Raw genomic sequence first — 27381 nt, 5'->3', positions numbered from 1 at the left:
CACCCCCAAGTCCTTCTCAGCTCTGCTCTCCAGCCACTCTCCACCAGGCTGAGTTTGTGCTTGGCACTGCCTGCCCCAGCTGCAGCGCTGCCCTTGGTGACTAAGGAGCCAAGCGTGCCCTGCTGCCAGAACTTAACTTTATTGTGTCTTCAGGGGGGCTCAACTGTGTCATTGTTGGATGGCAAAGGCACAGCGACCACACCAACTCAGCCTGTAAATGAACCGCGGCAGGCACAGGCACTGTGCCGGCTCCATTCGAAGGCCAGGCTGCAGAGCTCCTCCTCATTCACCAAGCCCTGACAAGCTGGGATGAGAGCTGCACCGTGCAGGGCTGACTGCCGGGATTCTGCTGCTCTGGGTGAGTGGCAAAGGTCCATCCTCAGAGACCTGCAGCCAGCTCTGGAAACATTTACTGAGCAGCTTTCTGCCCCAGGGAGGTGTACAGGGGACTCATCACATCTGCCCCTTCCCCTGCTAACAGCACTCGAGACACTCAGCCTGAGCCCCTTCCTGACCATGGAACCAAGGAATGGTCTGGGTTGGAACAGCCTTCAAGCTCACCCAGCCCAACCACACTCTGGCTGTGACTCTGCCAGCATGGGCAAGGGCCGGGGTGGATGTCAAGAGTTTGGCTTTTTCCTGAGCACTCATGGAGAGAAAGGAGCTTTATTCCAGCAGTCTGCAACTCAGACACAGCCACACAGAGACAGTTTTAGAGCAGCTTATCCCTCCAGACGTGTTTTTATTCTCCTACAGGAACCACGACATCAAAATGGGTGGAGTTGGCTATATTTAGGCAACCAAAACTCAGTTTCCAGCTTCAGGTCATTTCCTGAGGACAAATCCTAATGGAAAGTCTACAGAAATCAGAGAGTTTGATCAGCCAAAACAGGATCCCTCCTGTGACTACACATAAGCATGGCACAGGATCATGGAATAACAGAATGGCTTGGAAGAGCCTTTCAAGTTCACCCAGCCCAACCCTGCTTTGGCTGCCAGGGCTGGGGCTAAGCCATGGCCCTTGGCACCACAGCTCTGCCCCTGTGAAACACCTCCAGGGGTGGGCATGCAGCCACTTCTCTGGGCAGCCCTTTCAGCCAAGAAGTTTTTTCTCATTGCCAGCCTAAACCTCCCCTGGTGATGCCTGAGACCATTTCCTCTTGTCCTGTTGTTAATTACTTGGGAGGAGAGGCCAAGAGTGGCCACACTGTGCTGATGAGAGGTGAAGGCTCAGCTAAGGAGCTCAGAGATCCAACCAGTGCAAATAGAGAGGACAAAAACAGAACTTCATACAAGCAAACTGATCCTGACTCAGTGCAGCCTGAGTCACGCTGAAGGGCTGAGTCTGGCTCACTGTGCTGGAGAACAGGACCTGCCAGAGCAGTGCCAGGTCATGGTGAACCTTCTCTGAGGTGCCATGGGAAACGCAGGTGCCAGGCTGTGGAGAGAAATGCTTTTGGAAGTAGAAGAATAAGTTTTATTTCTCCAAAGCTTCAGGCACCTCCCAGCCATTGGTGTAAAACTTTCCCAGGAAGTTGGCACAGAAGCAGCCAAAGGGCTGAGGAGCTGCTGGGGAGTGAGGCTTTGATGACTGCAGCTCCAGAGGGCTGATGTGCAGATAAGTCTTGAGATGCTGCCCAACAGACTGGAGGTTCTCCAGAGTCTTCTGCAGCTTCCCTCCCCTTCTTTGGACCTGCTCCAGCCCCTCTATGTCCTTCATGGACGGAGGGACCCAAAACACAACCCTGGGCCCAAGGTGTGGCCTCCCCAGTGCTGAGTGCAGGGCAGAGTCCTGCCCTGCTCCTGCTGCCCACACTAGTGCTGATCCAGGCCAGGCTGCTGGTTCCCCTCTTGGCTGGCAGGTGACTGACACCCACTGCACTCCATCCCTGGAACGATTCAATTCATCTTTACACATTAATTTGTTCCTCACTCTGATTATTTCCTTAATTAGTAACTCTTATTCTGGGTTCTGAACTCATCAGCCTGGAAAGGGTGGCTCTCTTAAGATCCTGGAATGGGCTGGCTTGGAAAGGACCTTCAAGCTCATCCAGTTCCAACTGCCTTCCATGGGACAGGGACTCCTCCGACCAGCACAGCTTGCTCCAGGCCTCATCCAGCCTGGCCTGGAACAAGCCCAGGGAAAGCCTGCCCAGAGAATGGGGACTAAGAAACAGCACTGGGACATGTTTGTGCTACAACAAAGAACCACCTGGACAGCAGGGTTATGACCAAAGACTTTTCAGACAGAACTGTGCCAAGGAGAATTAAAAACTTCTGCTTTCCTCACCACCTGCCCCCTGTGATTCGAAACAAACCCAGCTCTGCAGTGAAGCTTCTCCTAGTTTGGCTAAGAGCTTTGCTGTATGGGTTCACAGTGACTTGACTTTAAACTCCCCAGAAGAGAAGCTTATGGCCAGCCCCCAGCAACAAAGGCTTGCCAAGCGAGGCGAGTCTCTCGTCACATCACAGTTACCCTCTCTGGGGAGGGCTGTGGCACAGGCCCACTCCTTTCTTGCAGGACCTGGCTCCTCTCCCATCCCCGGCGAATCCTCCTCAGCCTCCTGCTGACGCAGGGCAGCAGCAGCACCGTCTTGCCTAGCACCACCGTGGCAGGCAGAACAAGGGCAAGGACAAAGTTGGGGGGGGTGTAAAATCTGTAATAGTCTTCTTCAAAAGCTCTCTTCCAGCCGTAAATCAGGACGTGGAAAGTACTGATCAGCAGAGCCACATATCCCAGGGTGGACTTGGGAAAAGAGAAAGCAGGGAGAAGGCAAGAGACAGTAAGGCTTGGGCCTGCAGCCAGCACCTCTAACCCATCACTCTGACACTTCTGTTGGACATAGAATCCCAGACTGGGCCGGGAAGTGCCTTCAACATCATCCAGATCCACCCCTGCCATGGCCACAGCCACTTCCTAGACCACCCTGCTCAGGGCTTCATCCAGCCTGGCACAGGGGAGTCCTGCTCACTGCCTCTCCTTCCATACCGCAGCTAAAGGCTCCCTAATTACTGCTCCCTTCTGTGCAGGACACACCCCTTGCTTGCAGCAGCCCACAGAACGCGGCAGGTTCACAGTGACCCCGGTTAGGATCTGGAGCTGAGCTAAGGCTAAGGGAGAAAGGCTCAAGTGCAGCTCAGGCACATCCCTGACCCAGCCTGTGGCAGCCTCTGTCACGCTTTGTGCCACCACGGTCAAGGTGAGATGAGGAAGGCTTTTGTGGCAGCAGGGGCTGCTTCTGCCAGCTTCAGATCAGACTCACCAAATGGTTTGGGTTGGAAGGGGCCTCCAAGATCATCCACTTCCAAGGGACACCTTCTGCTAGCCCAGCTTGCCCCAGGCCCCAGCCAGCCTGTCTTGGTACACTGCCAGGCTGGGAGCCTCCACAGCTGCTCTGGGCAACCTGTCCCAGTGCCTCCCCACCCTCCTGGGCAGGAATTGCTTCCTCATGGCTAATCTCAGTCCAGCTGCTGCCAGTCTGAGGCCATCTCTTCTCATCCTGTCACTCCCAGCCCTTGTCAAAAGTCCCTCCCCAGCTCTCCTGCAGCTCCCTTCAAACCCTGGAAGGCTGCTCTGCTGCTCCCTGCAGCCTTCTCTTCTCCAGACCCCAGCTGTCCCAGCCTGTGCCTACAGCAGATTTTCATTTAAGACTAAGAAGTGTAAAATGCAAATTTCTAACACTAGATTGAGACTGGAGATGAGGAAGAAATTCTTGACAGTGAGGGTGGGCAGACACTGGCACAGGTTGCCCAGGGAGGCTGTGGCTGCCCCCTCCCTGGAGGTGTTCAAGGCCAGGCTGGATGAGGCCCTCAGCAAGCTGTGCTGTGGGAGGTGTCCCTGCCCATGGCAGGGGTTGGGGCTGGATGGTCTTGAGGGTCCCTTCCAACCCAACCCATTCCAGGACTCTGTGTCCACATGGTAGTAGAGCTGCTGAGTGAGGTTACTTTGTTCTTGCCTCATCAGAGGCAGGGGCAGAAAAGCTCCTGTCACAGCCAGCGTCTGCTCATCACCACGGCCAAGCACCAGAACAAAGCCCCCTTCTGTAAGCAGCACACACCTGAATGAAGCTGAACTCCCTCCAGTTCAAGGCAGAGCTGACTGAAGGAATGGAGGTGACTGCCAGCAGGGAGAGCAGCCCCAGGCTCATGATGCCGAAGGAGATGTACATCTCGACACGCCACACCTCCTCCTCGTTCCAGGAGTTCTCCACGTTGGCATGAACCTGGGGGCAGAGGGAGCAAGGCCTTTGGGCTACAGAGCACCAAAAACACCAACAGGAGTTACACTGGGCCGGGAATGTGCACAGCCACAGGAGAGCTGCAGAACAGGGTCAGGAACCTCAGAGGCCTCAGAATTACAGAATGGCTCTGGCTGGCAAAGCCGTTTAGGCTCACCCAGCCCAGCCATGCTCTGCCTCTGCCAGGGCTGGGGCTGAGCCATGGCACTCAGCACCACAGCTCCACCTCCAGAGATGGGCATTCAGCCACCTCTCTGGGCAGCCTGTGCCAGCCTCTGAGAACCCTTTCAGTCAAGAAGTTTCTTCTCATGTCCAACCTAAACCTGCCCTGGGGCAACTTGAGGCCATTTCATCTCCTCCCATCACTTGTTCCCAGGGAGCAGAGCCCAATTCCTAGATGGTTGCAGCCTCTTCAGAGAGCTGCAGAGAGCAATGAGCTCTGCCCTCAGCCTCCTCTTCTCCACACCAAACATCCCCAGGGCCCTCAGCTGCTGCTCCCCAGCCCTGTTCTCTAGACCCTTGCCCTTCTCTGGACCTGCTCCAGCCCCTGAATGTCCTTCTTGGAGTGAGGGCCTCAAACCTGACCCCAGCACTCCAGGTGTGGCCTCCCCAGAGCTGAGTGCTGGGCACAATCCTGCTCCTGCTCCTGCTGTGCACACCAGTGCTGATCCAGGCCAGGCTGCTGGTGGCCCTGCTGGCTCATCTGCAGCTGCCATCAGCCAGCAGGCAGGTGCTCGCGTGCTCTCAGCCTGCAGCCCTGTGCCCCAGCCGAGCTGCAGCTCACCTGCTGGTAGGCCGTGTTGAGGAGCAGGTAGCGCTCGGAGCGCCTCATGGGCAGGCAGAGGCTGTACACCACATGCACGGCTGCAAAGAAGAAGCTGAGCAGGCCCAGCTGCTTGCGGCACTGCAGCCAGCTGGCCAGCCACGGCGGGAACCGCCTGTACTTGGTGCCAGCGCGCAGCTGGTGAGCAGCTGCCAGGAGCCCTGCCAGGTACACCAGCGACAGCAAGGTGATGGCGACGACGGGCAGTGTCTTGTTGACCATTTCGATGGGGAGCTTGTAGAAGTTGCTCTGCTGGTTCCTCACGTAGGGGTGGATCACATCTCTGATGAAGGAATAGATGAAGAAGAAGGTTGCCAGGCTAATTGCAATCAGCACAGGCCCCTTCCACAGCGTGAAGAGGCGCAGAGGGACGTTCTCAATCTCCCTGGAGGACGACAGTGCCCCCAGGTCGGCGGGCGTGAAGCCGAGCTGCCGGGCGAGCTCCATCACCTGCTGGCGAGCCTGCAGGTGGTCACTGCAGACATAGACCTGCGGGGAACCAAGGGCACTGTCTGTGCTCAGAGGAAGAGATCCACAGCTACAAACAGACCCAACACACCGAAGCCCACCAGAGACATTAACGGTGCCCAGGGCAAACCCACAGCTCTGCTGCCAGCAGCATAACCTCTTAGCCCAGCTGGCATCACCAAGGTATGGGTGGGAGCACACCCAGGTGGTGTGTGTCCCCATCACACAGTGGTCTGGCAGCTCACCCAGGTGGTGTTTCCCCCAATTTGTGTGTGACCCTCTCACACAGTGGCCTGGCAGCACACCCAGGTTGTGTGTGCCTCTATCACACAGTGGTCTGGCAGCAGAAAAACTAAAGCAGAGTGGAGCCTCAGCCGCTCTGCGGACAGTGCCAAACTGGGAGCAGTGGCAGACAACCCCTCGGGCTGTGCTGCCATCCAGTGTGACCAGGACAGACTGGATGAGGCCTTGATCAGCCTGGTCCAGTGCACAGTGTCCCTGCCCATGGCAGGGGGTTGGAACTGGATGATTCTGATGGTCCCTTCCAGCCCAAATCAGTCTGTGACTCTACAGCCAGGTAACTGTGCAGAAGGATTCACTGCTGCACAGCATTTTCTGCTTCCTTCAGACTTGACTGTGGGCAAGCTGTGTTGGTGGGAGCTGCCCTTGCTCATGGCAGGGGCTTGGGGCTGGATGATCTTGAAGGTCTCTTCCAACTCAACCTATTCTTGGAATCTATGACTCTGCAAAGAGGCATCCCAGGGGATAATGTGGACAACTTTCTCTGCATGCCTTGCAGTGGGATCAACTGGACTCAAACTTCTATTGGCTGCTAAATCTTATCACTCAAGTAGGAGGAGGTAGGACAAATCCCAGGAGTTGTGGCTGCTCACAGTCAGTTCCTGTCATTTGCATCCTCTAAACAAGATAAACGAACGGAACCAAACCTTTACCTGTCTGCTGGCATCCTTTGGTCCCAGCTGCAGGGACCAGGCTGAAACCACGTTGAACCCTTTGACAACCTGGGAATCTGGGAAGAGTGATGCCAGATACTCTGCATTGGAGTCTGGGTATTGGCCAAGCCTGGTGTTATTGCTGACATCGATCAGGATTTTGCCAGCAAGCAAATGCTTGAGGTCCCAGAGGGAGGCATAATGTTCTCTGTGAATGGCGATAAAAATGGTGTTGGCCTTCACTACTGCATCTTCATGGTGAGTCACATCCACCACGTGGGGAAAGAACTCGGCAGCAAGCTTGGGGTTCCTGCTCCCCACCACCACGCAGAAGCCACATCTGATCAGCCTAATGGTCAAGGACTTGGCAAAGTCCCCACTGCCAATGATGCCTATTGTGGCCTTACTGCTGTCCTTGATGCCATTGGCAACGTTTGGGAGGAAAGTCTCGTTGAGGCTCTTGGGGCTTCCCATCATGGAGACTGATTCCATACTTAGAGGAGCCCAACCTTGCAGGGATTTCTCCTAGAGAAAAGCAGAAAGCAACAGAAGGCAAAATACAGCAGCATACAAGTGACCAAGGCACCAGTCCAGCGCCATCCTGGGGACAGGAACCTACGGTTCCAAGTCTCATGCTGTAATTTTCTCTTAAGAAAGGCTCTGCTGCTCAGTCTTGCGTGGCTCTGCGGCAAGGAGAAACGTCAGGCGCTGCCAGCACTTCCACCGCAGCTGGGCAAGGGACCCAGGGCAGACCCCGCTGCTCTCTGCAGCTCCCCGAGAGGAGGCTGCAGCCAGCCAGGGGGCTGGCTTCTGGCTGAGAACAGGAGATGGCCTCAGGATGCTGCAGGGGAAGTTTAGGTTGGGCACCAGAAGAAACTTTCAGACTGAAAGGGTTCTCAGAGCCTGGCACAGGCTGCCCAAGGAGGTGGCTGAATGCCCATCCCTGGAGGTGCTTCCCAGAGGGCAGAGCTGTGGTGCTGAGAGCCATGGCTCAGCCCCAGCCCTGGCAGAGACAGCGCAGGGCTGGGCTGGGTGAGCCTAAACGGCTTTGCCAGCCCATCGCACCCCCATCGCACCGCGACTCTGCCTAAGCAGCAGCTGCTGGGAGCCCCCTGCGCGGCCGCAACGCCAGCCGCAGCGACACCAGCGACACGCGGCCCAGCGGCGGGAACGCCACGGAGCTGCAGCCGGAGGCGACAGGGAAGGGAAGCTGGCTGCTGGCAAAACACCTGCTAGCAGAGAGGGGGCCTGGGAGGGAGCCGGGCAGGGCCGAGCGGCGCCGAGGCGCGGAGCCCCCCGGCCGGGCGGTGCGGGCCCGTGGCGCGGCGCAGCGCAGCTCGGCCGGGCCCAGCCGCTGCCGGCATCTCCGCCTGCAACGACACCGACCCTGACGGCGCCGCACCCCCACGGCTCCCCGGGACGGCCGCGGACCGCACCGCGGACAGGGCTCAGCCGCTCCGGGGCTCAGGCACCGCCATGCCCCCCGAGGTAACCGGGGCCGGGCCGCCCCCAGCCCCCGCTGCCGGCACCGTCAGGCCCGCCCCAGAGAGAGGCAGCGGTGCCGGAGCCGGGGGAAGGCCGAGCACGGCCGGCAGGGATGGGGTCTCGCCCACCGCCCGGCACTGCAGCCGCTCACCTCGTCCCGGCCGCCGCCGCTCCGCCTCAGAGCCCGGCCCGCAGTGGCGGCGGGGACGGAGGGCAGGGAGGGCGAGAAGGCGGCGACTGCGCCGCGACCCGCCCCTGCGAGCGGCTCCGCACCGGCGGCGGAGCCCCGCGGGCTGCTGGCTGCAGGAGCCCCTCGGCATCACCCAGCCCGAGCGTGCTGGACTCTGCCACGGCTGGGGCTGAGCCATGGCCCTCGGCACTCAGCTCTGCCTCTGGAAACACCTCCAGGCAGGGGCATTCAGCCACCTCCCTGGGCAGCCCCTGCCAGGCTCTGAGAGCCCTTTCAGCCAAGAAGCTTTTTATCATCTCCAACCTAAACCTGCCCTGCGGCAACTTGAGGCCATTTCCTCTCCTGTCCCTTGCTGTAAGGCATAAACCAGCCCCAGCTGGCTGCAGAGAGCAATGAGCTCTGCCCTCAGCCTCCTCTTCTCCACACCAAACACCCCCAGGGCCCTCAACTGCTCCTCCCCAGCCCTGTTCTCCAGACCCTTGCCCTTCTCTGGAACTGCTCCGGCCCCTCAATGTCTTTCTTGGGGTGAAAGCCCCAGAACTGACCCCAGCACTCAGGTGTGGCCTCCCCAGTGCTGAGTGGAGGACACCATCCTGCCCTGCTCCTGCTGCCCACACCTGTGCTGGTCCAGGCCATAGGTACAGAGCACAGCCAGTGAGCAGGCAGCACCTCAAACGGATGAAATCCAAAGAGGGGAGGAAAGGAGGATGGTTAGGTTGGAGATGAAGAACAATTTCTTTGCTGCCAGAGTGGTGAGGGACTGGCAGAGACTGCCCAGGGAGGCGGTGGAGACCCCATGTCTGGAGCTATTCCAGCAAGGTGTGGCCATGGTTTGGTGCCCATGGTGGTGCTGGGGTGAAGGTTGGGCTGGGTGTTCTCAGAGGGCTCTTCCAGCCCAAACAGTTCTTTATTTCTATGATCTCCCATTGATGAAATCCAGAGAGAAGGACAGGAGCACATTTCAGTGGAGCTGTTTCCCATTTGCTTTTATTCTTTGCTCAGTGAGTTCTAGCTTTATTAAGAGCCCGTCCAGTAAAGACTGATGCCAAGTTCATGTGCAAAGCAGGAGCAAAGAGCACACTCACCGTTTGTTTCCACCCACCCCCCAAATCCCAGGTTTCAGTTTGTGCCATCCCTCAGATCCATTTAACCCCTGTAAACAACGGGCAAGAGGGGCACCAGGTCCGAGTTGTGTTTTTAGAGTAACTGAAGGCTGCCACTGGAAATAAATGATCTGTGCTGAATGTTCCTAGCTGGGAAATTCTCTGTTTTCCTGCTAAGTTATGAAATCAGCCACGTCAGACACTATTGTGTTTGGGTTTGTTGCTCTGATCGGGAGCAAATCTTTATGTGTTTGTTTTCACTCCTTTTCCATGGGGAAATCCCCAGGGCTTTGCTTTCCCCTTGCCAAGAGGAAGAAGCAGAATATCTGTTAGCATTTGCCAACTGGAAATTCCTTTGTTATATTCCATCCCTTCAGGGCAGAAATAACATTGCTGCCCCGGACTGGGCTGGAGCAGAAACACCTGCTGAGAGAAGGGAATCTGCTCCTGTCCTAGACCAGGGCAGAGCCTTCCACCTGCACCCTGCCAGCTTCTTGCCTGTAGACCTTTGCCTGTCCCTTGACAGCTGAAGCATCTTTCTGGTGAATAAAAGGAATCTGCCAGATGATAAAAGCTGAAGCAATCCTCAGTGCTGCTCTGCTGGGATTGCCTTACAATACACCTGGGAGCCTGAATCTCCTGCACTTTTGGTTGCTTTGGGTTTTCGCTTGGCTTGGGTTTCCTATTTGTGTGAAGGTGCTGGAGTTTGGAGGAGCTTGTCTTGGGAAGAAGATTCCTTGTACCTCCTTTCAGGCAGCTGTAGGGAGCAGTGAGGTCTCCCTTTCGCCTCCAGGTCCCTCAGCTGCTCCTCACCAGCCCTGTTCTGCAGTCCCTTCCCCAGCTTCATTCCAAACCTTTTCATCTCATTTTGTTCTTGTTAATGACTCCACTCATGCCACATGAAGAAAGCCACACAGAACTTTGTCCTCACTTGGTTAACACATTTCATGGATCCACATCCAACCTTCCCCAGAGAAGTGGCTGAATCTCCATCCCTGGAGGTGTTTAAAGAGGCAGACATGGTGCTGAGGGCCATGGTTTAGCCCCAGCCTTGGCAGAGTCAGAGCATGGTTGGGCTGGGTGAGCTCCAAGGGCTTTGCCAGTCAATAGGATTCTCTTCCCAAGGGCAGTGCTGGAAACTATGGCCTCATCCCTTGGCAGGATGCAGCAGAAAGGAAGGGGAGAAGTGAGCCCTTGGTATGAAGGCCTGTAGTGCCAGGACAAGGGACAATGGCTTTGAGCTGGGAGAGGGCAGACTGAGACTGGAGATGTGGAAGAAATTCCTGCCAATGAGGCTGGGCAGGCACCGGCACAGGCTGCCCAGGGAGGCTGTGGCTGCCCCCTCCCTGGAAGTGTCCAAGGCCAGGCTGGATGAGGCCCTGAGCAAGCTGTGCTGGTGGGAGCTGTCCCTGCCCCTGGCAGGGGGTTTAGGTTGGATGAGCTTTGGGGTCCCACTCTGTGATTCCAGAGGTTGAGGTCCCTCAGCTTTGCACATTTTGCAGTGACAGCTCCTAGAGCCTATTGCTGCCTCTTGATCCATGGCAAACTAAGAACACAGCACTTCAGTGAAGCACCAGAACGTTCTTGGTCTTTCAGTACCTTCAGCTTTGAATTCCAGGAGCACTTGGAACCATGCAGCTTCAGCAGGTGAAGCTGCCCCTTTGTGCCATTCCTCTTCTCTTTCTGCTGCTGGCACCAGGCATGGCTGCCAGCTGAGTCTGAGCAGTGCCTGGATTTGCCTGAATCACTCTTTCCCCTGCATTTCTTTTCAAGTGGATCCAAATCCCTGCTTGGATTAACTTCAGTGCTGTGAACACTTGGGGAACTGAGAGCAGTCAGGAGCAAGCAGGGCAGGGACTGCTGACAGTAAATGCTTCAAGTACTTGGGCTGGCCTTTTGGTAAGTCACATGGAGTCAGAGGCCATTTTACCAAATCCATGTCAAGAGCTGAATGTCAGCTTCTCATGCTTTTTCTTCCAGCCCCACGATGGTGCTGGCCCAAGGGTAAGAGCCGTTTGGCTGGCAGCAGCTACCCCAGCGGCACAGCTTGTGTCAGTGCAGGCTCTGCAGGTCTGGGGCAGCAGTGTGGCCACTGGCCAGCAGCAAACAGAAGAAGCTCATGGAATCAGGAATGTGAAATGCTTTATTGTTTGAAGCAGCAGGCACACCTTGCTCTGCCAAGGTGGACGCCTGAGCCTAACCATTCTTTTGCCAGCCTGTGCCCAAGCCTCGGCAGAGCTTCACCTTCTCAGTTCAGTCATAGGATGGGTTGGAAGGGACCTTGAGGATCATCCAGCCCCAACCCCCTGCCATGAGCAGGGACATCACCAGTCCAGATTGCTCCAGGCCTCATCCAGCCTGGCCTTGAACACCTTTGGGGGAGTTCTCCTTGCAGTTCTCTTTGCCCATTTGTCTCAGTGCAAGCCCTGATGGGAATAGAGAGTTTGTGTCTGGCTCATGTGTCGACACAAACATCAGGGCGAGCCATGGGATGCAGGCAGTAGGAGTGGGAACCACTCTGGTTGTGCCACCAGAACACTGAGAGTTCAGGCAGGAACAGATGTGGCTGTGGGAAGCAGACAGCATTCCTGGGGGCTGTGCTGGAATTGTTTCTTTCCTTTCTGTGGTTGTCTGGGGCAAGGATTTATGTCTGCCTGTGCCTGGGGAGGGATCAGGACTGAGACAATGCAGGCCTTGGGTTTGAGAAGCAGTGAGTCAGCTGGAAGGAGCAACCAGAACCCAGCACACTGGGTGAAGTGTGCATCTCTTTGTTTCCAGAGAGCATCAATAACCCATCCTCCTGCAGGGGAAAGGAGGGGAGAAGGGGAAAGGAGGGGAGAAGGGAACAGCTGCAGAGCACAGGGAAATGGAGCTTGTGAGTGAACATCTCATGGCCTTGAGCAGGTGGAGGTCCAGGTACAGTGTCTTTGTGTGGCCTACAGCCTGGAGGTGGTGCTGGTTTGATGGGGCTGTGTGTCAGCTTCCCAGCCACACCTGATCTGTCTGATCCTCTTCCTAAAGCAGGGCAGGAGCAGAGCACATCTGCCCAGCAGCACCAGCAGAGGAAGCAGCACTGCCCCCATGAAGGAGGGTGGTGTGTACCAGATGAACTGGTTCGCATCAGCCCACTTGTTCCAAGCAAACACCAGGGCATGCAGGGTGCACAGTAGCAGAGCCAAACATCCCATCTTGCTCTGGAAAGAGAGAAACGAAGCAGAGTGAGCTGGGTACTGGCACCCAGCTTGGCACAAGGGGACTCTTTTCAGCAAATGTGGGGAATCAGGAAGGTACCTAATGGGGTCACAGAGTCACAGAATTGTTTGGGTTGGAAAAGCCCTCTGAGACCATCCAGTCCATCCAGCAACCCAACCCCACCATGGCCACTACACCACATCCCCAAGTGCCATGGCCTCATGCCAGCTGAACCTGGCAGCCTGAACGTTTATTGCGAAGCAACTAACAGAGCAAGAAAGAAGCTTCTAGACTGGACTCACTAATTCCTCCATGCCTGAGGTTCCCATCCCCTGCTGGCCTTAGCTGCTGACACACAATCCCACAGGGAAGGCCTCGTGACATCAGCCGTGACACAGACAGCTACCTGGACGCAGTGGAACTCTCTCCAGGTGAGGGAGTGGCTGACAGAAGGGATTGATGTGATTGCCAGCAGGGCCAGCAGGGCCAGGCCCAGAATCCCCACTGACACGTAGATCTCCATCCTCCAGACATCCTCCTCGATCCAGGCACTCTCCTTCTTCTCCTTCACCTGCCAGAGCAGCACAGCATTTGGAATGCAGGCCTGACACCCAGCTGCTGTGTGCACTACAGCTGTGGTCTCCTCCGTCATGGAAGCTCAAAGGGCTTGGAAAGGCCCTTTGGGCTCATCCAGCCCAACCATGCTCTGCCTCTAGGAAACACCTCCATAGAATCACAGAATGGTTTGGGTGGGAAGGGACCCCCTAGAGCTCACCCAGTCCAAGCCCCTGCACTCAGCAGGGACATCCTCCACTACAGCAGCTTGCTCACAGCCTGCTCCAGCCTCACCTTCAAGAGCTCCACCCATGGGGCCTCAACCACCTCCCTGGGCAGCCTGTGGCAGTGCTCCAGCAGCCTCCTGCTGCACAACTTGTTCCTCACAATCTGCTCTGCTCTCATTCCAAACCACTGCCCTGGTCCTGTCCCTGCAGGCCTTTGCAAACAGTCCCTCTGCAGCCTGCTTGCAGCCCCTGCAGGTCCTGCCAGGCTGCTGTTAGGTCTGCCTGGAGCCTTCTCCTCTCTGCGAGACTCTAAATCCCCTCTCCCTTGTTCACCAACAAAGGTACAGGTTGCCTTTGTTAACCTCTGGGCTCAGCCCAGGTGCTTGGCCGAAAGCTCAGGGATGCAAATCAACTGACAGTGCCTGTGTGGAAATTCCTGGCCCTCAGCCTGGCTTGCATGCCCAGGGTGTGCACATCTTATGTCAGCTACCCCACAGAGAAAAGGCTTCTGTGTCCTCGGGGTATGGACAAGTAAGCAGCGCAGGGAGGGGGCGGAAGCCCTCCCCGGTGCTGCCACCAGACCCCTGCCAATGCACAGGAAGATTTCTTGGGGAGCTGCAGCTGGACACCCATCTAAACAGCCGTACAAAAACACATGGGCAGTGCCTGCCAAAGTATGGACCTCCAGAGCTGCACCCCCACCAGAAGAACTCCTGATGAACTCCACAGGCACCTGTTTCTCTCTCCCCCCATCTGCGGCTGATGGTAATACAATCCCTGCTCTTTTCCTTCCCTGCTTCTCTTTATCTCTCTCCCCCCTTCTCTCTCTCTGTTTTGTTCAACTCTATCCCTTAATAAATAGCTCTGTGGTGCTCTCTGGTCTGGCTTGCACCTTAATTTCACAACACAGAAATCTCTGAGAACAGATCTTGCTCCTCAGGACAGTGATATTGTTAATTCCTGTTCTCTGGACCTTGGCACTCTGCAGGCTGCACACCCCCAGCTCCCTCAGCCTGCCCTCAGAGCAGAGGTGCTCAACCCTCTGATCATTTCCATGGCTCCTCTGGACCTACTCCACCAGGTCCATGTCCTTCCTGTGTTGAAGGCTTGAGGGGTCAAACTTGCTGTGGCCTTTAGGAGCCTGCTCTGGTTGGAGGTTCCCCAGCTGGCTGCAGGGGGGGCTGAAGAAGATGCCCTCCCAGGACCCCTGCCAGGCTGATGCAATCTGTGAATGACCCAAGCAAGGGTTTTAAGAAGAGAGCAGAGTTGGCAGCCATGTGCCTGTCGTACCTGCTGGAAGGCCCAGCTCAGCAGCTTGTATCTGTAGGACCTTCTCATGGGGTAGCAGAGGCTGTAGCAGGCATGCATGGCAGCCAGGAGGAAACTGAGAAGTCCAAACTGCTTCCTCGAGCACATCCATCTGTCCAGCCAGGGAGGGAACCTCTTGTACTTGGTGCCAAAGCGCAGCTGGAAGGCAGCCGCCAACAGCCCTGGCAAATACACCAGTGCCAAGAGGGTGATGGAAACTACAGGCAGCACTTTGTTCACCACAAGGACTGGAATCTTATAGCAGGCATTTTCCTTCCTGCTCAGAAAGGGATACAGGACATCTCTGAGGACAGTGTAGACGAAGGTGACTGCTGCCAGCACGGCGCCTATCTTCAGAGGCAAGTGCCACCTGGGGAACAGAGCCTGCTGCCACTGCTGCTCTGCAGAGACTTCACACCAGCCAGCAGGGTCTGCTGGGTGGACGTCAAAGAGCCCAGCTGCTTCTGGGGGCCTGACGGCTTGGATGTCCACAGCCTGTGAGGGGAGAGCAAACACTGAGTCAGGTCAGGATCAAGCACTGGGCACTGTCTGGCTGCCATGCTGGCTTCTTTGCCAGACTGCACCCAAACCAGACACCAAAGAGACACACTGCAGCTTGGCAACGACCTGCAGTCGTGCCAGGGGAGGGTCAGGTTGGAGATCAGGAACAATTCCTTTGCTGCCAGAGTGGTCAGGGACTGGCACAGGCTGCCCAGGGAGGTGGTGGAGTCCCCATGCCTGCAGGTGTTTCACAAAGCAGTGGCCATGGCACTGGGGCATTGGTTTAGGGGCCGTGGTGGGGTTGGGCTGCTGGTTGGACTGGATGGTCTCAGAGGGCTCTTCCAGCCTTAATGTCTCTGTGTTTCAAAGAGCACAGACAGGAGCTGAGCAGGCACTTCCAGCAGATTCCTCACTCATCAGCTGTGGTGAGCCAGCTTTGAGTGCTAGGAGGTGTGCCCATGAGGGCAGGTGGATGCCCTGCTGTGAAACTCTGTGCAGCTGCTTACAGCCTCTGCTGTTGCGGTGCCAGAGCTGGCCCCAGCACTGCAGGTGGGGGTCAGTGGAGCAGAGCAGAGGGGCAGAATGCCCTCCCTTGATGTGAAGAGCCCTCCAAAGAGGAGTTTTCCATGACAAATCCCAAATGATGCCTGCAGAGCTTTGCTCCCCTGGTGGGTGTACACAGTGCCTCGGCTGCTGCAGTGCCAGCTGGCCCTGGCTGCCAGCGTTCCAGCATGGGCTGTGCCTGAGCTCAGTGGGATGCTCTTGATCTTTGTATCCCTCCATGTCAGTGCTGTGACAGCCTTTAGCAGAGCTGGTGCCGGAGCAGCGTGAGAGGACAGCAGCCAGGCGGGCAGGCCGGGAGAGCTGCTGCTGCCCAGGGGCATTACCCAGCTGCTGAGGGCTCCTGTGCTCCTCCTCGGCGCGCTCTGGCCTGCGCTCTGAGCACTGCCACTGCGCTCGCCTTCCCTCTCCTCCATCCTGCACGCTGCCTGCAAGACAAACACAGGAGGGAAAACAAGTCTGGAGGTGCCCTGCTGGCAGTTTGAAGCCTGTTCTCCCTCAAAATGTTTTCTCCCCTCTCCTCTGCCCATTTGCTGGAGTTATGATAACGTAGGGAAAGGGAAGTCTGTCCTTGCAGAAAGCTCAGCTGGGAGTTTTGAGATCAAAATGGGAGAGGAATCATCACAACAGCACTGATGACAAATAATGAAGCTCAGTGCCCATGTCACCTCCAGGAGGAATTAATTCATTCAGGTGACGGTTTCTAAACTGCACCAATCAAGTTTATGGCTCAGGGCCCTGGTGTGCAGTGTGGGGAAGAGGAGGCTGAGGACAGAGCTCATTGCTCTCTGCAGCTCCCTGAGAGGAGGCTGCAGTCAGCTGGGCTTGGGCTCTGCTCCCTAGGCACAAGTGACAAGAGGAGAGGAAATGACCTCAAGTTGCCCCAGGGGAGAGTTAGGTTGGAGGTGACAAGAAACTTCTTGACTGAAGGAGTTCTCAGAGCCTGGCAGAGGCTGCCCAGGGAGGTGGTGGAGTCCCCACGGCTGGAGGTGTTTCAGGAAGGTGTGGCCATGGCAGGGTTGGGTTGCTGCTTGGACTCTATCTCAAAGGTCTCTTCCAACCAAAACTATTCCATGACTGTCAGGCCCTGCAGGAAGGACTCTCTGTGTGTGCACCAGTGTCAGATGCTGCAGGAGGGGTGGCAGCAGCACACCACAGCTCAGGCTGGCACACCACAAGCCAGACTTTCTGTGGTACCCTGAGACGAGCTGTCAGCCAGAAGCTGCCCAGCCAACCACTGCCTTGCTCACATCCACAAACCTCCTGGGAAGCTGTATGGACAAATCCAACTTGAGGAGTTGTCCTTTGGGAACTGCTTCTGGCTCCTCCAATGGATGAACCCTAGTCTCATGCTGTCTGCTCCAGGTGCTGCCAGGCTGAAGTGTTCCTTCCCTCTTTGGATCTCCCCTGCTGCTAGCCAGCTCTCTCTTGGGCACAACCCTTCAGCCAGGGGCGGCAGAGGAGGGTCACCAGGAGCTTCGGTCTGAAGGGCAGGCTGTGACCCTTTCCTCCACCAGCTGATGGAGGGTTTGTGTGTCCTGTACACAGGAGAGCGGAGGGCTGATGAAGGCACATTGTTGCGCTTGGAGCCCACCCTCTCGTTTTCACAGCTGGGTGTGGAAAAAGAGAGCTGTGGATTCCAGAGTGACTTCTCACAATTGTTCAGACAGCCTGTGGCTGGGATCTCTGCTCTACTTTGTCACCCTCTTCCTCTGTTGACCTTTCAGCTGTCACCAGTCTGCAGCACGCCTGGGAGCAGGCTTGAGACTGGGACATTCTGGGTGGAGGACCTCGGTGCTCCTGATCCTCACAGTGCCATTGCTCTCCAGTTAGAAAACCTAGAAAGGGAGAGCCCAGAACAGCTCTCAGCTCGAGGTTTGTGTCGATGATTCCTATTCACCTCCAAGATCAACCAGTTCCAGGCTCTTGCCATGGGCAGGGACACCTCCCACTGTCCCAGCCTGCTCGAGGCGTCATCCAGCCTGGCTTTAATTCTATCTAAGCCACGAGTGCTATGAAAGAAAACAGTTGTAGTAGCATTTGCCCTCGGTTCACGCCCTGTCTGTGCCGGGAGGCAGATGGGGATGAGGATGGAAGAGGTCCAGCTGCAGACAGCCAAGTTTCCAACACTGCTGCAGGGAGCCAACAGGCTCAGTGCAGCGCTGAACCCACAGGGATCTGCCCTGTGCAGGCTGACCCTAACCCAGGAAACAGCCCCCAAAGGCAAACGGAGCTCTTCTGCAGCAAGGGGTTCCAGGCCAGCTCCACCACAAAGGAAGAGTAGACAAAACAAACAGGCTGTGATAATAACGATGAGGTGATGGACAGGCACGGGACACTGACTGAATCCCTCTTCAGAGAATCACAGAACTGTTTGGCCTGGAGGGGCCCTCTGAAACCACCCAGTCCAACCAGCAACCCAACCCCACCATAGCCACCAAACAATGTCCCCAGGTGCCATGGCCACACGTTGATGGAACACCTCCAGGCATGGGGACTCCCCCACCTCCCTGGGCAGCCTGTGCCAGGCTCTGAGGACCCTTTCAGACAAGAAGTTTCTTCTCATCTCCAACCTAACTCTCCCCTGGGGCAACTTGAGGCCATCTTCTCTCCTGTCACTTGTTCCTGGAAGAGGTGAACCCCAGCTGGCGGCAGCCTTCTCTCGGGGAGCTGCAGAGAGCACGGAGGTGTCCCTCAGCCTTCTCTCCGCCACACCGCGCAGCCCCCGGTCCCTCCGCCACATGGGGCAGTACCAGCCTGAAGGCTCCGCCACAGCCGCGGGAGTGCAGGCGCCTGCTGCAGGGCGCGGAAGCTCTGGGCACAGCAGCGCGGATCTCTGCCTGCTGAGCTCCGCGGAGAGCCGGGAGGCAGGGGCTGGGAGCAGCACAGGGCTCTTCTGCTCGGCCAAAGTCCCCCCGGGGCAGCCCCACAGCCCCCGGGGCGGAGCGGGGCCGGCCCGGGTGGGCGCCAGTCTGCCGGCTCTCAGCCTGGGGCCGCTGGGGCAGCGGCTCGGTGGTGCCGGGGCGGCTCGGGGCGGCCGCAGCCCTGCGCCTACAGCCGGCCCAGCCCGGGGCTTCACCTACCTCGGGCCGCCGGCAGCGCTGCCTGCGCTGCCCGCGGCAGGCCGGGACGCAGGGGGCCCGGCCCGGCTGCGAACGGGTGCGGCGCTGCCTGCCCGCTCGGAGGAGGCTGCGCTCAGCCGCGGGGCTCCGCCGGGCTCTGAGGAGGGGAGCGGCGCAGGGCTCCTGCCCGCAGCCTCCACCTCCCCTGCCGGCTCCGCCTTCCGCGCCCGTCCCGCGCCCCTCCGCGCCGGCGGCGGCTGAGCAGGGGTCCCGTTGCCCGTCCCCGGGTCCCGTTGCCCGTCCTGGGCAGCCGACGAGCTGTGGCCTCGGGGTCTGCGTGCAGCACCGGCCGGTCCGGCCGCCCCAAGCAGCTCCCGGCCGCGGTGCTGCTGGGGCCTCGGCTGGACAAAGGGCGGCTGCCACCTGCGGCCTCCCCGCACCGCCCGGGAGCGGCAGCAGGAGCGGGGGCAGGGGCAGGGGCAAGGGCAGAAGCAGGAGCGGGAGCCGGAGCCGAGCTGCCCGGTCCCCCGCCGCTGCCCCTCGCCTGCCGGCAGCTCCTCTGCCCCGACCCCACCAGCTGCCAGCGAATGCAGCTCGGGTGCCACTCTTAGTGTTTGCATAGCACCTGTGGGCTATGGGATGTCGGTGCTGTAGAATCACATTGGATAGCAAAGCCCGTTCAGCTCACCCAGCCCAACCATGCTCTGCCTCTGCCAGGGCTGGGGCTGAGCCATGGCTCTCAGCAGCACAGCTCTGCCTCTGGGAAACCCCTTCAAGGATGGGCATTCAGCCACCTCCCTGGGCAGCTTGTTCCAGGCTCTGAGAACGCCCAGGGCTTTCTCTGCTGGGCACTTCCCAGCCACTCTGCCCCCAGCCTGCAGCCTCCATGGGGTTGTTGTGCCCCAGGTGCAGGACCCAGCCCCTGGCCTTGCTGAACCTCCTCCCACTGGGCTCTGCCCATGGGTGCAGCCTGGCCAGGTGCCTCTGCAGAGCCTCCCTGCCCTCCAGCAGACCAACCCTGCCTGCAGCTTGCTGCCACCGGCACACTGAGGGTGCCGTGGATTCCCTTGTCCAGATCACTGATACAGGTAAAACCTTCTCCTTGCTTTCCAGTCTGTCCCTCCCTTCCCTCCTGCTTCTTCCAAACCTGTCCTTGTCCCAGCACAGCCCAATGTCATATTAAATCCTGCTCCTATCCCAGGCAGCCCTCTCTTTACAACCACTGTTTCTCCCCAGGTGCCATCATCAAGCATCCTTCTGTGGTGGCATTTCTAGAAGGCAGCTGTCTCCCAAAACCTGGCTCACAGCCACTGCCTTGGGAGGCTCCCATTCCCCTGGGGATTCTGACCTCCAATGGGTATTTGGGCTTCCTTCCAGGGGGTACTTTTCCTTGATTCTCCAGTGGGTATTTCAACATCTCCTGGCTCGCTGATGTTGCAGCAGTCATGGCCAGCCTGTCCCACAGCTGCTTGCCTTCCTGCAGAGCTCGTTCTGTCTGCCTCGGGATGTCTTCCCAGAAAGGATGACAAATTCCATCTCTTTCTGCCTTGGGAATGTGTTGGGGGTTTCTCCTCAGCAGATGTGAAGTGGACCTGGACACTGGCAGAGAAGAGCTTGCCTTGGAAGGAAGAAGAGCAGAGTTGTGTCTCCTCTGTCGGAGCAGAACCTCAGCTTCTCGTTTCCTTCTGAACTGCCCTCGCCAGGGCATTTCTGCCATGCTTCAGGGCTCCTCTCCATGTGTGTTCTGTGGGTTACTTTCCTGCAAGGGATGCAAGGAGGACATGGACCTGATGGAGAGGGTCCAGAGGAGGCCACCAAGATGATCAGTGGGCTGGAGCAGCTCTGCTGTGGAGACAGGCTGGGAGAGTTGGGGCTGCTCAGTCTGATCACTCAGCCCAGCTGTTCTCTGCCTCTGCCAAGGCTGGGGCTGAGCCATGGCCCTCAGCACCACAGCTCTGCCTCTGGGAAACACCTCCAGGGGTGGGCATCCAGCACCTTCCCTCATCCTGCCACTCCATGCCTTTTCCCAGATTCCACAATCCCTCTGGACTTGCACTGTCCTCACAGCGAACATTGGTTTTCCTAATACCCAACACGAACCTACAGGCTGCAGTTTGTGGTCCTCGACTCCTCCTGCGCTCCCTAGCACTGCCAACAGGAGCTGAGCTTCCTCACCTTCCACACCCTCCCTTCAAGTGTTAGAGGGTCGCTACCACACCCCCCCCCACCCCCCACCCCCCCCTTAGTCTGCTCCTCACTAGATCCCACAAGCACAGTTCCAACATGCTCCTCCTCAGGGAGCATCTGCTTCAGGTCACAGACTTCTAGAATGTTGGAAGGGACCTCTGGAGATAGTCCATCCCAGATCCCCTGCCACAGCAGGGGCACCCAGGCCAGAGCACACAGGAGCACATCCAGGTGGGGCTCAGAAGCCTCCAGAGCAGGAGACTCCACAGCCTCTCTGAGCAGCCTGCTCCAGGCTCCAGCACCCTCACACCAGAGAAGTCTCTCCTCATGCTGTGGTGCAGCCTTCTGAGTTGCAGTTTGTGTCCCCTGCCCCTTGTCCTGTCACAGGGCAGCACTGAGCAGAGCCTGGCCCCTGCTGCTTGCCCCCAGCCCTCAGCTATTTACAGCCACTGCTCAGATCCTCCCCTGGGGCTGTTCCACTGCAGGCTCAGAAGCCTCAGGGATCTCAGCCTCTCAAGTCCCTCAGGACCTTGGTAAGTCCTTGCTGACCCACTCCATCCTGGAAACCCAGCCCAGATCTGAATCAGACCCTTCTGACCTCATTAAATTACAGGGGATGGTTCCCACCCTTCCACCCCACTTGCCCCTGTGCAGCATCGTTTATGAGTCAGCCGAGGGCACGCTGGGGTCACTTCCTGGGCAGCAGCAGTCACCCCTGGCTTGCTCCAGGAGCTCAGAGCTGCTATGAAGAGTGAGTTACTGGAAGGCTGCACCACTTCGGCAACCCTTTGGCAAAGCTGTTCCCAAAGCTGTCTGGAGCAGCTGCAGAGGCAGAAGAATTGCTCTGACCACAGACTCCCCCCAGGGAAACTGTTCTCCAGCTGAAAGCTGCTGGGCTGCCAATGATGCAAGAGTGACTCCTGCCAGTCCTACACATCTCTGCCGGCACCACGCACAGGCTGTGCCCAGGATGGAGAAAGGCTAAACCACAGCCAGGCTAAGGCAGGCTCACTGCAGTGCTTGTCACCCCCGGGAAGTCACAGAATGGGCTGGCTTGGAAGGGACCTTCAAGGCCATCCAGCTCCAAGCCCTGCCATGGGCAGGGACACCTCCCACCAGCTCAGCCTGACCCAAGCCTCGTCCAGCCTGTTCTTGAACACCTCCAAGGAGGAGGCATCCACAGCCTCCCTGGGCAGCCTGTGCCAGCATTTGAGTTGCATTTGTGCTTGCTTGCATGTTCTGGCAGACTGGGGCTGCTTCCAAGGCTGGGGCTTGGGGTTTGTTTTTCTCTTTGGGTCTTGCTTTGAAAGGAAACAAACAAAATCCATTGGAGAAAGGGAAAAGCATCGAGGAGAGTTTGGCCAAAGGGTGGCAGTGAAGGCACAGCAAAAGCAGCTCTGGAATCGTGGAGGGTTTGCAGGGAGTGCTGTACGCACCTGGGGCTTGAGGGGCACAGCCAGAGACCTGATCGGGTGGGCAAAGCCCTCTAAGGTCACTGAGTCCAACCATCGACCCAGCACCACCATGGCCTCCAAACCATGTCCCCAAGTGCCATGGCCACAAGGGTCTGGAACACCTCCAGGGGCAGCTGCAGCCTCCTATCAGGAGAGAGCAATGACCTCTGCCCTCAGCCTCCTCTGCTCCACACCAAACACCCCCGGGACCCTCAGCTGCTCCTCCCCAGCCTCTTCTCCAGACCCTTCCCCAGCTTCCTTGCCCTTCTCTGGACCTGCTCCAGACCCTCAATGTCCTTCTTGGGGTGAGGTCCCAAACCTGCCCCCAGCACTCCCTGACTCCAGCTGTGGCCTCCCCAGTGCTGAGTGCAGGGCACAATCCTGCCCTGCTCCTGCTGCCCACACCACTGCTGATCCAGGCCAGGCTGCTGGTGCCCTTCTTGGCCACCTGGGCACCCCCTGGCTCATCTCCAGCTGCTGTCACCCAGCACCCCCAGGGCTTTCTCTGCTGGCCACTTCCCAGCCATTCTGCCCCCAGCCTGCAGCCTCCATGGGGTTGTGCCCCAGGTGCAGGACCCAGCCCCTGGCCTTGCTGAACCTCCTCCCATTGGGCTCAGCCCATGGTTGCAGCCTGGCCAGGTCCCTCTGCAGAGCCTCCCTGCCCTCCAGCAGACCAACCCTGCCTGCAGCTCGCTGCCGCCTGCAGGGTTACTCAGGGTGCACTCAATTCCCTCATCCAGCTCACATTCTGCTACTCAGCTCCTAGTTCACACCCCGGAGCTGGAACCCCTCAGAAGATATTTCCTGCCTTATGGCAAAACTCTAAGTGAAAGCCTGCCAGAGCAGCGCTGGCAGATGCTGCGTTCTCAGCAGGGTTTCCTGGCCAGTGGTAATTGGTGTAGGTCAATCCCATTAAAAGTAGAAACAAATTAGCTTGACGCTGAGGATGGGAAAATCAATCCTGCCGCTGCTGCGAGCAGTCCTTCAGTCCCGGGCAGAGCACTGGAGGTGCTGCTCCTCTTTGCCTCAGCTTTCAGCACATGGATTGAAGAATTTGTGGCTTTTCTGACCCCAGGCAGGGAGGACAGTGGCAGGAGGTGCACTGCAGGCACGGAGCCACATCTCTCTGGGGGTGCCAAGCTGTGGTTTTACCGACCCAAGGCGCTGCAGGGCTGCCGTGCTTTGGGTTGCTGCTGCTGCTGCCTCCCAGGGGCTCCAGCTGGGGCTTCCTCCTGTCGGCTCCGTCTGCAGTGTCTGGGCAGTTTGAGAGCATCTGCAAACAGCTCCTTACCTTCTCCTGATTCATTCATAGACCTCAGGCTGGGCTGACTTGGAAGGGACTTTCAAGGTCATCCATGGGCAGGGACCCCTCCCACCAGAGCGCCTTGCTCAGTATCACAGTATCACAGTATCACCAAGGTTGGAAGAGACCTCACAGATCATCAAGTCCAACCCTTTACCACAGTGCCCAAGGCTAGACCATGGCACCAAGTGCCACGTCCAACCTTGCCTTGAACTGCCCCAGGGACGGCGACTCCACCACCTCCCCGGGCAGCCCATTCCAGTGTCCAGTGACTCTCTCAGTGAAGAACTTTCTCCTCACCTCGAGCCGAAATTTCCCCTGGTGCAGCCTGAGGCTGTGTCCTCTCGTTCTGGAGCTGGCCACCTGAGAGAAGAGAGCAAGCCCCAGGGAGCTGCCTTTGAGCACGGCCAGGCTCAGAGGCTCCACAGCTGCTCTGCGTAACCCGTCCCAGTGCCTCCCGCCCTCAGGGGCAGGAGTTGCTTGCTCGTGTTGAACGTCTTCCACTCTGAAGCCATCACCCCTCGTTTAGTGGGGACCTTGCAGTGCTGGGTCCGGCGCTGGACTAGATCCTGAAGGTGTCTTCCAACCACAGATACTCTCTGGTCCTGTGCTGTCGCTCCAGCCTCTCTCACAAGTCTCTGGTGATCTCAGAGGTCTTTTCCAGCCCTGGCAGTTCTAGGAGTCCATGGTTCTGTAACCCTATGATTCCATGACTCTGCCCTGGACAGCAGACTGGATATGGCTGTGGATGGGCTGTGGGTGATATACTTTGTCTCCATCTCTGACTCTGGTGACACCGAGCACTGATGACTTAGCTTCTCCCTCTGTGTCCAAAGCACTTCTCTCTTCAGGTCTCCTTTTTGCCTCACACCCTTTATATCTCTCTCAAGGCACCCAGTGAATGCTGACCGAGCAGGAGTGGCCTGGCTGCAGGGACACTGCTCTGCCCTCTTCCCAGGGCCGTTCCTCTTCCCTGGCAGCAATCCTCAGCTTCCCAAAGGAGCCTGAAGGAACCACAGGTTAGTGGTACGTGGGAGCTCTCCATGCACCTTCCAAATCTCCTCTGAACTGTGAGGGAACAAATCCTAAGCTTTGCCTCAATAGCCTCAAGCTGTGCCAGGCAGGTTTAGAAGAGACACTAGGAAGAATTTCTTGAGTGAAAGTGGTGAGACACTGGCACAGGCTGCCCAGGGAGCTGCTGGAGGTGTGGCCCTGGCACCTGGGGCCATGGTTTGGTGGCTGTGGTGGGGTTGGGCTGGAGGGTCTCAGAGGGCTCTTCCAACCTTGGTGATTCCACGGATCTCCCATTCTGTCAGCAGCTGTAGCTGTGCTGGCTACAGCAGCAGAAAGCCCCAGGCAGCGAGGGTGGGCAGCCCTAGGAGCAGCCAGAGATGCCTCTTCAGCTCCCAGCATGGTCCCAGTGCTTTCCCAGCAGCTTCTGTCCATTAGCGCTGGACAAGGCTAAAATTAGCAGCAGCCACTAACGCTGTAACCAAGCAAGCAGCGAGGAGAGGGGTGAGGGAAGGATGGTTCAGAGCAGCCAACTGCAAGCATTTAATGCTAAGAAGCTGCTTTTATGCAGAGCTTATCTTAGCTGGAGCCCTCCTTGCCCACAGCAGCCTCTCTATTTCATTTCCAAACATCCCAATTTTATTACCATCTGATGGGGCTGTGAGCATTTCCTGAGCACTTCTGTCCAATTTCTTCCCTGCCTTCTCACACCCTTGGCATGAGGCTTTGTAGGGAGAGCCTCCAGCAGCCTTCACCTTTCTTCCCATTGAAAACCTTTTGCTTCTTACACCACAGGAGGTGCTGGCAAGGAACAAACTGAAAGCAGCAGACAAGGTGTAAGTGGGAAGTGTGCTGATCAAAGGCACAGGGCTCAAAATAAACCCCAGCCTCTTGCTGGCTCTTACACTGATGTCAGCCAAGCTGGAGGTGCCCAAGGAAGCAAAGGTGTGCTGCTGGGGTGCATGGCCTGGCCACAGCCTTGGCAGACTTAGAGGATGGTTGGACTGGGTGATCCTAAAGGGCTTTGCCAACCGAAGCCGTTCCACGTCTCAGCTCTTTCCACTTTGAGGCTGGCGTAGTTATTTGTGTGCCTGGAATCTGCAAGCCTGTTGGACCTGCTGGCTTGAGGCTAAGACAGGCTGAATGCCACTAATGGTTCCCGGCCCCGAGGAGCCCCTTGTGCAATTGGAGCACATTTGCGGGCAAGGATTGTGAGTGACTGCACCAGGGAGGGGTAGCCAAGACTACAGAGCCATTGAGAGCTCCCTGAGCCCCGTGGTGCTTTATGCACAGCAGCTCTGAAGAGCTGTGGCTTCTGCAGTGAACTTCGGCACCTGAAGAGCTTTTTGCAGGGTCCTAGAAGCCCCGGAAAGGTCCCAAAGAGGTTCTCAGGGTGTTTGCTGAGCCTGTGCAGAAGGCAGCTTCTGTCTCACAAGGCTCAGTGCATCTCCCAAGATGTGCTCCTTGGTGGGGCAATGTTTTTACAGGCACAGCATTGTTAAGGCTGGAAGAGCCCTCTGAGACCACTCAGCCCAGACAGCAGCCCAGCACCATCGTGGCCACCCAACCACAGCCCCAGTACCATGGCCACACCATTCTGGAACACCTCCAGGGATGGGCATTCAGCCACCTTCCTGGGCAGCCTGTGCCAATCTTGACCATTCTGGCAGCATAAAAACTTTTCCTCATCTCCAACCTGAACCTCCTCTGCTGCAACCTGAGGCCATTTCCTCCCCTCCTGTCACTTGTTCCCAGGTAGCAGAGCCCAAGCCCAGCAGGCTGCAGCCTCCTCTCAGGCAGCTGCAGAGAGCAATGAGCTCTGCCCTCAGCCCTTTCTTGTGGAGGTGAAGCCCTCCATGGCTGTGCCCTGGAGTGCCACATCTGCTGGTTCTGAGGCTGCCTTTGGAACACTCCTGGAGCTAGCAGTGTCCTCATGGTTTGTTGTGCACGGAGGCCAGGAAAGGCAGCAGAAACACCCCCCCCCCCCCCCCCGAGGCTGCCTGCCTGGCAGGTAGCTGGATGCCATCAGGGCAGGAGGTGTTCTCAGAGAGGACTCTGTGGGTGCGATTGGTTTGCTGTCTGCTCTGGGACGTGGCACGGCTGAGGCTGTGCTCTGCCAGCTGAGCTGAGGCAGCCTTCCTGCCCCTGCTGCTTCTGCTGCAGGCAGGCTCATGGCAGGGGCACCGCAGTTAGCCTGTGCGAAAGCTCAGCAGCCACGGCCCAGTGGGGGCCGGCAGGGTGGTGCCCTGGGGGGCTGCAGGGCATGGTGCTGCAGCAAGAACCAAAGGCAGCTTACCGAAAGGAAGAGACAATGAAGCTGGGCACCAAGGTGGTCAGAAGCTGCAGCACCTCTGCTGTGGAGACAGGCTGGGAGAGCTGGGGCTGTGCAGCCTGGAGAGGAGAAGGCTGCAGGCAGAGGAGAGGAAATGGCCTCAGGTTGCCAAAGGGCTGGTTTAGGTCGGACACGAGAAGTAACTTCTTGGTTAAAAGAGCTCTCGGGGCCTGGCACAGGCTGCCCTGGGAGGTGTCTGAGTGCCCATCCCTGGAGATGTTTCCAGAGGCAGAGCTGTGGTGCTGAGGGCCATGGCTCAGCCCCAGCCTTGGCAGAGCCAGGGCACGGCTGGGCTGGGTGAGCTCAGAGGACTTTGCCAACCAGAGCAGCAAAACGATTCTGTGCCCTCTAAGTGCTATGAAGTGCCAGGACCACTGCACACCCCAGGGATGCCTCCGGAGTCAGGCTGCTGTGTGCTTTGTGCCGGG

The 27381-nt window shown here is 57.8% G+C and overlaps 2 protein-coding genes across 5 annotated transcripts; both read right to left on the bottom strand.

The window, feature by feature from the left end:
* Positions 1 to 710: 710 nt before the first annotated feature.
* STEAP2 (STEAP2 metalloreductase) lies at positions 711 to 8396 on the bottom strand. The gene is made up of 5 exons (XM_064166826.1): positions 8119 to 8396; positions 6483 to 7007; positions 5023 to 5550; positions 4059 to 4223; positions 711 to 2746 (listed from the first exon to the last, which is right to left on the bottom strand). The coding sequence occupies exons 2-5, from the start codon at positions 6972 to 6974 to the stop codon at positions 2462 to 2464; spliced, it is 1470 nt and encodes a 489-aa protein (XP_064022896.1). The 5' UTR covers positions 6975 to 7007; positions 8119 to 8396; the 3' UTR covers positions 711 to 2461.
* Positions 8397 to 11228: 2832 nt separating this feature from the next.
* Positions 11229 to 23678, bottom strand: STEAP1 (STEAP family member 1). 4 transcript variants are annotated; one of them, XM_064167134.1, is made up of 6 exons: positions 23599 to 23678; positions 20015 to 20425; positions 15931 to 16032; positions 14525 to 15037; positions 12859 to 13023; positions 11229 to 12454 (listed from the first exon to the last, which is right to left on the bottom strand). In XM_064167134.1, exons 2-6 carry the CDS (start codon positions 20381 to 20383, stop codon positions 12197 to 12199), a joined length of 1407 nt encoding a protein of 468 aa, XP_064023204.1. In that variant the 5' UTR covers positions 20384 to 20425; positions 23599 to 23678; the 3' UTR covers positions 11229 to 12196. The 4 variants fall into 4 exon arrangements, with proteins under 4 accessions (XP_064023204.1, XP_064023206.1, XP_064023207.1 ...); XM_064167135.1 differs by having other exon boundaries at positions 12383 to 12454; positions 12755 to 13023; XM_064167136.1 differs by lacking the exon at positions 20015 to 20425.
* Positions 23679 to 27381: the final 3703 nt, after the last annotated feature.

The sequence above is a fragment of the Pogoniulus pusillus genome, chromosome 28, assembly GCF_015220805.1.
Source record: "Pogoniulus pusillus isolate bPogPus1 chromosome 28, bPogPus1.pri, whole genome shotgun sequence".
Classification (NCBI taxonomy): Eukaryota; Metazoa; Chordata; class Aves; order Piciformes; family Lybiidae; genus Pogoniulus; species Pogoniulus pusillus.
Note: the sequence above shows the minus strand (reverse complement) of the source record. Positions and strands in the feature narration are given on the sequence as shown.

Bases quoted from the DNA above. Each gene is read 5' to 3' on its own strand.
- STEAP2 (XM_064166826.1), bottom strand. From the start codon at position 6,974: ATGGAATCAGTCTCCATGATGGGAAGCCCCAAGAGCCTCAACGAGACT. The intron at 4,224-5,022 runs GTGAGCTGCAGC...CTCTGCCCCCAG, and splicing joins TCAACACGGCCTACCAGCAG to GTTCATGCCAACGTGGAGAA. The intron at 2,747-4,058 runs GTGTGTGCTGCT...TCTTTTCCCAAG, and splicing joins GGGAGTTCAGCTTCATTCAG to TCCACCCTGGGATATGTGGC.
- STEAP1 (XM_064167134.1), bottom strand. From the start codon at position 20,383: ATGGCAGAAATGCCCTGGCGAGGGCAGTTCAGAAGGAAACGAGAAGCT. The intron at 16,033-20,014 runs GTCAGAATCCCC...TTTGTCTTGCAG, and splicing joins AGCCCAAATACCCATTGGAG to GCAGCGTGCAGGATGGAGGA. The intron at 12,455-12,858 runs GTAGCTGTCTGT...CTCTCTTTCCAG, and splicing joins GAGAGTTCCACTGCGTCCAG to AGCAAGATGGGATGTTTGGC.